Raw genomic sequence first — 12,824 nt, forward strand, 5'->3', positions numbered from 1 at the left:
CTCTACCTTCCAATAATAAATAAGGCAAATAAGACTGATATGGAGCTAAATTTACTAAAAGTTAATTGCCCTTCCTTCAGTCTTTTCAGAGTAGTTTAATTAATTTTAGAGATACATTTATTATCTTTTAGCCCATAGCTTTGTGGCTAGCAGGGGTCAGGTAAATACCATGAGATATGTACAAGCATGTTACTGGACTAATTCAGAGCAAGTACTGGTTTTCCTAGGATTTAAAGGAAATGAATAGCCAGTGTATAGAGAAGCTGAGAAAGCTGCTGCACCCAGCAGTAGACATGTGCCTTGTTCTAGCGCTGGCCCTTTGGCTGTTTTATTGTTTTAGGCTTATTACTTCCTGTAGGCTTTTTTTCAATTGTATTTAATTTTCTCCACCACCACCCCCGCTCCAGAGCAGAGCAAAGTCAAGGCCAATCCATTGTCTGTAAGCACTGCTAACAGCAAGAGAAAGATTAACAATGTCTCCTCCTTTTTTCCCACTAGCCCCCATTCCACTTCCCTGTTGATTTCCTAGTGTTACAAGCTTTAATGACTTTAGAGAAAGACCATTTTATTTTATTTTTAAATTTATTTATTTATTTATTTATTTATTTATTTATTGGCTGTGTTCGGTCTTCGTTGCTGCGCGCGGGCTTTCTCTAGTTGCGGCAAGCGGGGTCTACTCTTCATTGCGGTGCACGGGCTTCTCCTTGCAGTGGCTTCTGTTATTGCGGAGCACACGCTCTAGGCACGCAGGCTTCAGTAGCTGTGGCACTTGGGCTCAGTGGTTGTGGCACGCGGACTCTAGAGCGCAGGCTCAGTAGTTGTGGTGCACGGGCTTACTTGCTCCATGGCATGTGGGATCTTCCCAGACCAGGGCTCGAACCCCTGTCCCCTGCACTGGCAGGCAGATTCTTAACCACTGCGCCACCAGGGGAGCCCCAAAGACCATGTTAAGTTATCTTCTGAAATGGGTTTAGATGTAGACTAACTAATTATTTCATCAGTGCATGCTCAGCAGTGTTCTACTTCACTAACCTCCTTTTTCTGGTTACCTGGTAGGAGGATAATGTTGCTTTGCTTTGTCTCCATGGATAGCATAGCAGTTTCTTTGCTACATCTGTTCTGTCATTGACCTCCTGGATTAAGTTGGCTCAACTGGCTCATATTTTAGTTGAGTGTAGAATAGCTGCTCTCTTCTTCTAGAATCTCCAAACCTCTATCTGTATCTTGCATTGTTTGTTATTTTATATAAATATGGGAGTAGTACAGAAGCAGCACCAGGAGGTAAAAATGGTAAGAAGGCAGATTGATGGGACTCAGTGCAAAGAAGCCATCTCTAGTATTCAATGCCATCCAACAGTAGAATGGCCTTCCTTTTGAAACAGTACATAACTGACTTAGTACCAGAGCTGTTTAGGGAGGAACCAGATAAAAGGATCTCAATGACTAATGAGAAGGTTAGACTCACTGACTTCTAATGTTCTTTCCTCCTCTGATTTTCCAATTTTAAATTCCTTGGTGTAGTATTTACCTTTATTCTCTAATCAATCTCAGAAACCTTTCAGTTTGTTTTGTCTCAAACATTTAAGAAGATTAACTTCTAGGGCTTTCCTGGTGGCGCAGTGGTGGAGAGTCCGCCTGCCGATGCAGGGGACACAGGTTCGTGCCCCGGTCCGGGAAGATCCCACATGCCGCGGAGCGGCTGTGCCCGTGAGCCATGGCCGCTGAGCCTGCACGTCTGGAGCCTGTGCTCTGCAACAGGAGAGGCTGCAACAGGAGAGTCCACAACAGTGAGAGGCCCGCGTACCGCAAAAAAAACAAAAACAAAAAAAACAACAAAAAAAGATTAACTTCTGCTTTTTCAAATATATGAACGTGGACAGTGTCTCTTTTTGACAAAAGGAAACAACATTCTTACAAGATGTACCGGATGGAAAGGGACTTACTTCTCTTGCAGAGCGTACTGAGAGCAGAGGTTGATTGAGTAAGCTTTTGTTTTGGCCTCATGGTTCCTTAAAATGTTTGTACTTACAGAGGTTCAAAGTTACTGTTTCTTGTTATTTTGGAATAGGGAACTAGGTGAATTCTCTTTTGTGTAGATGGAAATAGGCTGATAAACATACCTCTTAGTAGCCCTACTTGATTTCTCCAAGATGCCACTGGTATTTATGTGTATTCTTCTTTGTAGTGAATCAAGGGTTGAAGGGATATAATGAGTGGAACTGAGGTACCTAGCGTTAGAATTGTTCTTAAAACAAATACTGCTGCTTCTTTGCTTTGATTCTCGAATTTCGTGCTGGAGTTAGTGACAGGCCAAGTTCAGGAGAAATTTGCCTCTATTTTCAAATCAGAATGTGTTGATGGAGGTTCTTCCTTATGTGTCTATCACGTTTAAACCAGCTTTCAGTGCCAATCATAGGCTCCATGAACTGAATTTGATTTCATATTTTTAGATTCATCAAGATCTAACATCTTCAGGGAATTCCCTGGAGGTCCAATGGTTAGGGCTCCGTGCTTCCCCTGCAGGGGGCACAGGTTTGATTCCTGGTCAGGGAACTAAGGTCCTTTATGCCTAATGATGCGGCCAAAAAAAAAAAAAAAAAAAAAAAGGACTAACATCTTCATAGATTATCTCACGTTGTACCTTCAGAACCACTGAATTTCAAGCAGGAAGGGACATGGAAATTTCTCACAAATCAGCCAGTAGAACAATGGTACTAGAAGGGACTTTACAGCTTATGGTTTACCCCACCCACTGTGCAGGGATCATTTCTCCACCATCCCGGAGAGTTGATTATCCAGCCTTTTCTTGAACACTTGCACTTACTGGGATTCCACTGTTTCTGGATGTGCTGCATTTGTTTTCACGCAACCTTAATTATTAGTTAGGAAATTCTTCCCCAGAGTGTGCCCAAATCAACTTCTACTCACTGGAGCTAGTTCTGCCTTTGGAGCCTCACCAAAGTAACCTAATCCCTTTTCTGTGTAATATCTTTGCCTTGAAAGTGTTTGAAAAGTTCTTCTCCCTTCATTTTGCAAAACAGAAAAAAATTGTATGCTTTTTATCTTGTTAATTGATGACTTCATTTAACAGATACTTATTTTGTGTGTACTACTTGCAAGTATGGTGGTAAATGTTTGGGATAAATGATGAAGGGACAAGGTCCTTGCCTTCCAGAGCTGATAGTCTATTTAGGGCAAGAGAGTTTCATAAGCAACTAACTGTAATAAGATATTAAGTATTGGAAGAGCAAAGCATGCAATGGACTCTTAGCCATAGCAAAGGTCAAGATTTATTCCCTTGATGGCCTCACAGAAAGAGGTGACATTGGGCTGGATTTTGAAGTTTTCGAGCAGGGAATGGAGGAGAAAGCCATTTCAGGTAGGAAGAAGGTGTAGGCAAAGAGGCGTGAGTCATGACATTTTTCAGAATGATGACTTGCTCATCCTGTGTAAAGCACGGGCTCTTAAAGGGCTTTATTATCATGCTAAGGAGTTTCAACTTCTCTTGCAGCCAGTAAGGAGCCATGGATGGCTCTGTTGTTTTGTTTTTAAAATACCTGTACTGGGGCTTCCCTGGTGGCGCAGTGGTTGAGAGTCCGCCTGCCGATGCAGGGGACACGGGTTCGTGCCCCGGTCCGGGAAGATCCCACATGCCACGGAGCGGCTGGGCCCGTGAGCCGTGGCCGTTGAGCCTGCGCGTCCGGAGCCTGTGCTCCGCAACGGGAGGGGCCACGGCAGTGAGAGGCCCGTGTACCACAAAATAAATAAATAAATATATAAAATACCTGTACTGTTTTTTCTCATTACAGAAGTAATGCAAGTTCATTGCAAACAATTCAGAGAGTACGTAATAAAATAGGAAAATAAATATTTCACAATCCCACTACCCAGAAATAATAGCTTTTAATATTTTACATATATTCTTCTAGACATTTTTTTCTGTGCATACATATACATTTATTCACATTCTTAAACACAAGTGGTTTGATTTGTTCTGTTTATACTGTTTAAAATTGTATTTTATAATTAATATAACATGGACATGTTTCTATATTAAATAAAGAGCTACAATTTTCTTTCCCCTAACTGAGTAGTGATATCATAGTTCTTTTTTGGAATCTGTTGATGTTTTTTGTTAGAACATTAATATATTAATGAACATTCTTAATATATTTCTTTGTGTACTTGACCTCTTGTTTCCCTGATGAATTCTTACAGCGGGGGTGGGTGGTGTTCAAAGGATTTACTTACTTTCAATTTTTTTTTTTTTTTTTTTTTTTGCGGTACGCAGGCCTCTCACTGTTGTGGCCTCTCCCGTTGCGGAGCACAGGCTCTGGACGCGCAGGCTCGGCGGCCATGGCTCACGGGCCCAGTGGCTCCGCGGCATGTGGGATCTTCCTGGACCGGAGCACAAACCCACGTCCCCTGCATCGGCAGGCGGACTCTCAACCACTGCGCCATCAGGGAAGCCCTCAATTAATTTTTAAACAAATTTTGCCTCCCTGCTGTGTGCGAGGAACTGTGCTGTGTCCTGGGAATGTAACAGTGAACATCACAGACCTGCCTGCTGTTGTGGCACTTATAGTTTAGTGGAAAAGACATGTTCAGCAATCACACAAATAAATATATGATAAAATATGATACAACTTAGAAAGAAAAAGTAAAGGGTAAAATAAATGAAAGTTTATAACCTTTGAAAAGTCCTTATTTTTAGAGGTATATACCAAAGTATATACAGATTGAATGGTATGATATTTGGGATTTGCTTCAAAATATTCCAAGGTTGGGAGTTGCGTGTGTGGGAGTATAGCTGAAATAAGATTGGCCAGAGGTTGATAATTGCTGAAGCTGCTGGTGAATTATGCTCAGCTTTTGTGTGTTTGAAATTTTCCATAACGAAATGTAAAAACCAGAAGAAAAGATGGAAGAGAGAATGTAATCTGGTTTAGATTGGGGGACCAAGGAAAGGCTCCTTTGAGGAAGAAGCTTTTCAGCTGAGACCTTCATGATATATAGTAGTTGACCAGGCTACAAGGGGTGGATAATGGTTGGGGAAGGAGCTCTTTAGGCAGTGAGAGCAGCGTGTACAAAGGCCAGAAGCCCTAAGTAAAGAACCTGTTGGCGTTTTGAGGAAATGAAAGAAGGCTGGCGTGATTGGAGTTGAGAAGCTGGGGAAGTAGCCATGGGCCAGATCATAGAAGACCTTGGAGACCATGTTAAGGATTTTGTTCTTTAATCCAACAGTGACAGAAGGCAGGCTTCCCTAGAAAGGTTTTAAGCAGCTGAGTGACAAGGTCACTTTTGCTTCTTTAAGAGCTCAAGCTGACTGTTTTGCAGAGAATGGTTTTGGTTTGGTGTTGGAGGAGAAGGGAATGTAAAAGCGGAGAGAGACATTAATTAGGAGGTTATTGCACTAGTCCAAGAGATCTGGTGAGTTTGGATTAGAGAAATAGTGTTGCAGATGGAGAGAGGAGATACTGATTTGAGAGATATTTGGTCTTGGTGATGGTGTAGATATGGCGGTTGAAGAAGAGAGGTATAAAAAATGATGTATAGGGCTTCCCTGGTGGCGCAGTGGTTGAGAGTCCGCCTGCCGATGCAGGGGACATGGGTTCGTGCCCCAGTCCAGGAAGATCCCACATGCCGCGGAGCGGCTGGGCCCGTGAGCCATGGCCGATGAGCCTGCGCATCTGGAGCCTGTGCTCCGCAACGGGGGAGGCCACAACAGTGAGAGGCCCGTGTACCGCAAAAAAAAAAAAAAAAAGAAAATGATATATAAATTTCTGACTGCTGCGTTTGAATGGATGGAGGTGTAATTGATTAAGATGGAGAAGAATGGAGGAAGAACAGGTTTTGTGGCAAGAGATTGAGAGTTCAGTTTGGAATATGCCATTCAGAAAATTAGCACCAATTTACATTTTCACTTCTAAATTTGAGACTACATGAAAAGTTTACATTTGGGGGCCTGATCTGTACAGATTTGTGTTTTGGAGAGATTATTCTGGTGGGAGTCTGTTTAGTTGTTACTCAGTGAGCTCTTTGAAATAGGGAATCTCATCTTCATTGTCTCTGCCTTTGTATTCCTGGTACCTAGCAGGCAGAGTGCTTGGCACATAGTAGGTACTCAATAAATAATATTAAAAGAATGAATGCTTAATACAGCATTGTAAATTAACTATATTGCAATAAAAATTTTTAAAGAAGAGCTAACAAAAAAATCTTATGCCCGTTTTAAAAAAATGAATGCCTATAGGTGAGATATGAGAAGGTCTAGGTAGAAATGGATAGATTCTGGGTAAGTTTCCAAGGTAGATTCAACAGGGCTTGGATGGAAGATGGAAGAGAATTTCTCTCCCTTCCTTGACCCTTCCTGCTGAAGAGCTTTTCAACAGCTCCAAGATGCTGGCAGGTCTAACTTATGGGTATCCATTGATTTAGCAATTTTTTTCCCCCTTAACATTTATTTTTTGTAACTCTATAGCTTAGAGATCAACAAGTTGTAATTATTATAATAGTAGCTTCAAGCTATCTGTAACTCTAGTTCTCTTCTCTCTGCTGGTTTCTCAAGCCCAGAACCCTCCTAGGCCTAGTGGCTCTGGTGATGGGGGAAGTTTCAGCAGCAAGAAAAATGTGCAGCTGGGCATCAGTAGTTAACTCGGTTACGTAGAAGCCATCCAGTAGTTGAATGTAAATTGGATTTATTTATATGCTTTCCATTTTACAAGTGGAGAGATAAGCCCTGGAGAATCTTGTCAAAAGGCATGTAACTAGTCAGTGTAAGCCCAGATTTCCCTGATACTGGGCTGGTACTTACTAGAGCTGATTTCTTGACATATTAGCCAAATCCATATACTTTCTTCATTTTTACTGATCCCTCATTGCAGAGTGATTATTTATTAATTTTAATATTGCTTAATGCTTCCTGAGCCTGCTTGTAGGCCCCTGATGAATATGTTCACTTAGCCATGACCTTGCTCTTATGTTGTGCTAATCACTACCAGTTTATATCGCTGTCTATCCTCTTTACTTTCAAAATGGTTTGAAATGTTGCCTCTCAGAGTCTCTTTCCATTTTCAACTTCAAAATGGTATCTTTTATATTTTCTCCCTGGTTGCCATGGCCAATGTGTATGGAACAATTGGATTATCTTTGCATGTATCCCATGTTTAAGTAGGCTGGCCTTGTAGCAACAGTACCAGGTACTGTGGAATCCAGGCACATCAGATGGCTGTCAGCTTCCCACCTTCCTCTGTGTGTGCAGTGGAGGCGTGTATGGACACCAGGGCAGGGCGGGGGCGTATAACAGAAAAGAGGAACAGCTGGGGGTTTAAGTAGTATATTCTCAAGGAATATTTTGAGGGAGATAAAAGAAGCTGCTTAAAATTTCATGTTTTCTAGAAGACTTTGAAATTCTATCCAGGGTAAGTTTCTTTCTGCTCTTCAGTCCATTGATTTTGATTTTGACGTTTTAGGACTAGAACTCACATTCCTGTCTAAGAAGCAGCATTCTGTGGTGTTGCATAGTGTTGGTTTATACATATGAATTCATTAACATGCCCTTATCGGACTTCCCTGGTGGTGCAGTGGTTAAGAAACCACCTGCCAATGCAGGGGACACGGGTTCGAGACCTGGTCGGGGAAGATCCCACATGCCGCGGAGCAACTAATCCCGTGCACCACAACTACTGAGCCTGCGCTCTAGAGCCTGCGAGCCACAACTACTGAGCCCACGTGCCACAACTACTGAAGCCCGCATGCCTAGAGCCTGTGCTCTGCAACAAAGAGAAGCCACCGCAATGAGAAGCCCGCACACCACAACGAAAAGTAGCCCCCACTCGCTGCAACTAGAGAAAGCCCAGGCGCAGCAACGAAGACCCAACACAGCCAAAAATAAATAAATTAATTAAAAAACAAAACAAAACATGCTTTTATCATGAAGGAGATGAATGGGAAATGGGTTCCAGAAATCTCATTCTATGCCATGTTCTTATATGTAGCTCTCTTTTATTATTACCCCTCCATATTCTCAGCACTGTGATGTGAATATTATTGTACACATTTTGTAGATGAGGAAACTGGGGTTTAGGAAGCTTAAGTATCTCTCTGAAGGTCACACAGCTAATCATTGATGAAGCTGACCTTCGAAATGTAAGTTTTTTTCTGGCTGCAAAGATTATGCTTTTAATAACACCATTTTCCCATATTTTCAGCCATATAAGTATCTCTCCTGTGTTTTCCTTTTCTCCAATTTCAGAATCCTTTATGGAGCATGCAGTTATTGATTAATAAATCTAGTGGCTTAAAACTAAAGGAGGCTGAGTGTCTGAGATAGAACTGTCCGTATTTCACTGGGAAAAGGTTGTAGGAGGGATGTGGGAGGGGGAGCAGAGAAGGCTTCCTCTGACCTTTCATGAAAATTTTATTGCCTGTGTTTCTATACTGAGGCCTTGTTAGTGGCTCTAGAATATCAGGATTTAGTCTTGTATTCCTCCGAGGCAAAGAGACGTTAAATACTCTGGAACGGCATCTGGAGAAATTCCACATTTGTGACAGTAGCTTAGATGTTTGGGAATCACCTTCTCCAGACTTAGGGTCAGGAAGCAAATAGCATAACATTCCACAGGTAACTTTTTACTTTTTTAATTTTTAATTTTATTCTTGGCTGTGTTGGGTCTTTGTTGCTGAGCACGGGCTTTCTGTAGTTGCAGTGAACAGGGGCTACTCTTCATTGCGGTGCGCGGGCTTCTCATTGCAGTGGCTTCTCTTGTGGATCATGGGCTCTAGGCGTGTGGCCTTCAGTAGTTGTGGCTTGCGGGCTCTAGAGAGCAGGCTCAGTAGTTGTGGCACACGGGCTTAGTTGCTTCCCGGACCAGGGATCGAACCCATGTCACCTGCATTGGCAGGCAGATTCTTAACCACTGCACCACCAGGGAAGTCCCACAGCTACCTTTTAATTAGTGTTTTTGGCTTCTGATTTTATTAGCAAACAAATATAATGTAACTATCTTATGAGTTCTAGAATCTCAAGCAAAGGGAAAAATGGTAAAGAAACATGAAATATTAACTTTTGGTCCCATTTTAAATCCTGTATAATTTAGATTTTATCTGAGTTCCTTTATGAAAACTGTAACCCAAAATAGACATACAGCACGCTAAGGAACCTCATTCACATCTATTTAGGTTTTCTGTTTTGTGTTTATGTTAACTCCCACTGAAAGAAGTGTGTGGATCATTTGTGTGTTTATTGGCTACATAGCAAATCTGTGCAAATCTGTCTGGGGATTTGAAGGGACTGAAGGTCTTTTTAGAAGATAAATCTGAGGCTAGCAAGATTAGAGCAGTAAGAGGGTATTGGGATAAAATTTCAGGCAGAGAACGCCACCTGGTGGTTATAAGGAGGACTTGAGCCTTCTGTATTTGTAGTTTTTGCTGTAGTATCAGTAATATCTTTGTCCAAAAATTACATTCTTACTTATAATAATTGCGGATTCAAATTCCTAAGAATAATTTTCTGCCATATGATTTTAGCATTCCCTTATTAATAAAACTGCTGCCAAAACCCTTAGACCAACAGAATTGAAACCTCATGTCCTTTGTTGCTCCAAATGCAGGTCCTGTTTATCTCTGTAGAAAATCAACTAGTGTCTTTTCACCTCTTTATCAAAACCTCTAACTTTGACATCATGCTTCTTTTATATGGTAAATTTCTGCTTAGTGGAATGATGGCAGAGGAAATATTAGTGATTTTTCAGCAAGTGTTTGGCAGGTGTCATATAAGAGTAAGTCAGTTTTATCCTGTATAAAAATTATGAAGAAGAGTTTGAAAATTTCCCAGAGTGATTATTAGGGTGAGCAAAGTTGGCAGGGGATGGGAGATTATGTAACAGAATTTTACTGAAATACATATCTGAGATTTCTTTTTTATTGCTATAAGCATCTTTATTGTTTGACAATCGTGAATCTAAATAATTCTGTAGTTGGGTAAAGTAGGGACATCAGCCCGAGGGGAAAGGATCCTATTAAGTGAATCTGGATGCATATTTTATAGGCCTGGTTGGGAGGGGAAGATAAACAAAGTTTTAAATTTCAGGCTGAGCCTTGAGCTGGCATGGCATGTCTGTATCTTTTTTCCTGGTAGGAAAACTGAATCCAGGTCTCACTACCATTGAAATGTTTCTTGAGGGAGGGCTGTTCGTGTAAGATACTAAATAGAATGTGACATGACTTCCCATTGTTCTCCTGGGATTTTTAAAAACCATGAGTAACAGTATTATAATATTTGCATTTCAACACTCATATTATCAGACACTGTAAAAAGCTGCTCCATACTCAAATGCCCACACATTATATAATCCCATTAATATAAAATGTCCAGAACTGGCAAATCTACAGAGACAGAAAGTAGATTTGTGGTTGCCTGGGGCTGGGGTGGGGGAAGTTGGGAGGAAATGGGGAGTGCTTGCTAATGGGCTTGAGATTTCTTTTTGGGGTGTACACCATCACCAGAATTAGATAGTGGTGATGGTGTACAACTGTCTGAGAATACTAAAAACCACTGTGTTGTACACTTAAAAAAATTTAAACTTAAAGCAAGCTGATTCTTGGAGGAATGAACAAAACCAATTTTTTAAAGAAAGGTGATTATGGGAATTCCCTGGCAGTCCAGTGGTTAGGACTCAGCACTTTCACTGCCAGGGCCTAGGTTCAATCCCTGGTTGGGGAACTAAGATCCTGCAAGCTGCACAGCACAGCCAAAAAAATAAAAATAAAATCTAAAAAAAAGTTTTTTAAAGATGATTGTGGTAACAATTCTCTCACTTAAGTTCTAGCAGAAATGTTGTCTGATAATCTAAATATTCCACTTTGGGTCTTGAATGTTGTTTTAATTTGTACTTTATTGCCCTGTTCCTGACCTTCACAGGACCACGATGGGCCTCCTGGAACATTGGTGTGTTCATCTGCATTCGATGTGCTGGAATCCACAGGAATCTCGGGGTGCACATATCCAGGGTAAAATCAGTTAACCTCGACCAGTGGACTCAGGAACAGATCCAGGTATTTACACAGCCCAAGAGTGAGTCAACTGCTCCCATACTTCCATGTAAAAGTAGTTCCGGATGAATTTCAGTCAAACTGGGCATAAAGGTGAAGGTAAAGGAAAGTTTAGTTGTTAAACACTTATGTCACATTTAACATTTTTAATCTTTATATTTAAGACACAAGTTTTTCTACTTATATTTTGCTTCCTTCAAAGCACTAATAGTCTATGGACTAGGACCCCATGGATCCATGAAGGTATAAAGGGGGATCTTTGGATTATTTTCTAAGGGCCTTGGCATTTGCAGATCTAACGTTTATAGTTTTAGATACTCACTTAAAAAAAGAAAACCCTCCAACACGTAGACTTATAATAGTGTTTTATTGCAGAAATGCATATATGAATCTTGCTTGCTGTTAGGTTGGTGGGCTGGGCATGAGGCACTTAAGTCAGTGAGTCCAGCCTGGCCCAAGAGCTGCACCTCGATGTGGCTTCATTGTTCTATATTCTCTTCCTGCATTGAAACTTGTTAAAGTAATTAAAAAAAAATTTTTTTTTTTTGTTTGGGGGGAAAGAAGCTCCAAAGAAAACCAGTTGCTAAAGTTGGTGTTAGAAATAAGAGGTTATTCCTAACAGAAAATGGCTTTAGAAGTTACTTTAGATTATTTTTATGGATTCACTAAAGGACTAAAAGGTTAGTTATATTTTCCAGTTACACTTTACTGTATCTTATGAAGGAAATTACATGCCATGGAGATATTTGGGAATTTGAAGATTTTTTAAAATCTTGGAATTTCTCTCTCACAAGCGTTAAGGAGTCTTTCAAAAGCCTAATGAGAAACACATTTATTGGTAATACAGCGGAATAGGTTAATTACTGCTGTAAACTCAGAATTGTAATTGTTCCTGATTATTGCCTGCCTAATTAGGCACTGATTATTGCCTGCCAAGTAGACATTTTGATTGGCAGCTATGTCTTGGACTTTCACATGGGATCTTGAATTATTATTGAATTAAATGTATCCTGTCAGACAAATCTTTCAATAAAAGGAGGAGGGGTGGCAGGAAAGACAGCTGTGAAAGTAAATGGTTGGGAGTAGAGCAGAGAGACTCATGGATTGGAAACCAGGATACAGGTTTAAATCTCGGGTCTTCCACTCCCTAGGTTGGTTCTTCAATTGTAAAATGGTACCATTGGGTGAGAAGTTTTTCAGTTCTTTCCTGACGTGACATTCCTTGTTTCCACATCTTTTTTATTGCAGTGCATGCAAGAGATGGGGAATGGAAAGGCAAACCGACTTTATGAAGCCTACCTGCCTGAGACCTTTCGGCGACCTCAAATAGACCCGTATCTTTTCTGGAGCAACTCAGAAGGCTGAGTGGTTTTTTTTTTGGTGTTTTGGGAGAGTCACACAAGACTCAGAACCCATGATCTGACTGGGCCATATTTATATGTGGATTAGTCGAAGTCTGGCTTTTCCTTTCTCCTGCAACCAAGACACACAGGAAGTCCACGTATACTTTCTAATGTCAGAATGGTGGTGTCACATGGGGAAGACTTGTTCAGGAATTAAGACTGCAGTGGTTCACTGTGAATTCTTCCATAAAGTGACATCTCCAATAACTTTTGGATCTCTGAAACCATTGTTTGATAAAAAGAATAGTTTATTGTGCTATGTCGAGTTAGCAAAATTGCCATTCATTTTTAACACCTTTTTATGTCCTAGCTCAAAGAATTAACTGTTGTTGACCAGTTAATCCATAACTTTCTTCCCCCATCCCCTCA

At 40.9% G+C, this 12,824-nt stretch overlaps 1 protein-coding gene across 1 annotated transcript in view; it reads left to right on the top strand.

The window, feature by feature from the left end:
• SMAP2 (small ArfGAP2) overlaps positions 1–12,824 on the top strand; it is a gene marked incomplete at its 3' end in the record, with an annotated part of 46,992 nt that overhangs the window by 19,913 nt on the left and 14,255 nt on the right. Inside the window, exons 2-3 of the mRNA XM_079696347.1 lie at positions 10,922–11,055; positions 12,301–12,386. Coding sequence (XP_079552473.1) covers positions 10,922–11,055; positions 12,301–12,386 — 220 coding nt within the window. The remainder of the gene's footprint in view (positions 1–10,921; positions 11,056–12,300; positions 12,387–12,824) is intronic.

The sequence above is a fragment of the Hyperoodon ampullatus genome (genome assembly GCF_949752795.1).
Source record: "Hyperoodon ampullatus genome assembly, chromosome: 2".
In the NCBI taxonomy this organism is placed as follows: domain Eukaryota; kingdom Metazoa; phylum Chordata; class Mammalia; order Artiodactyla; family Ziphiidae; genus Hyperoodon; species Hyperoodon ampullatus.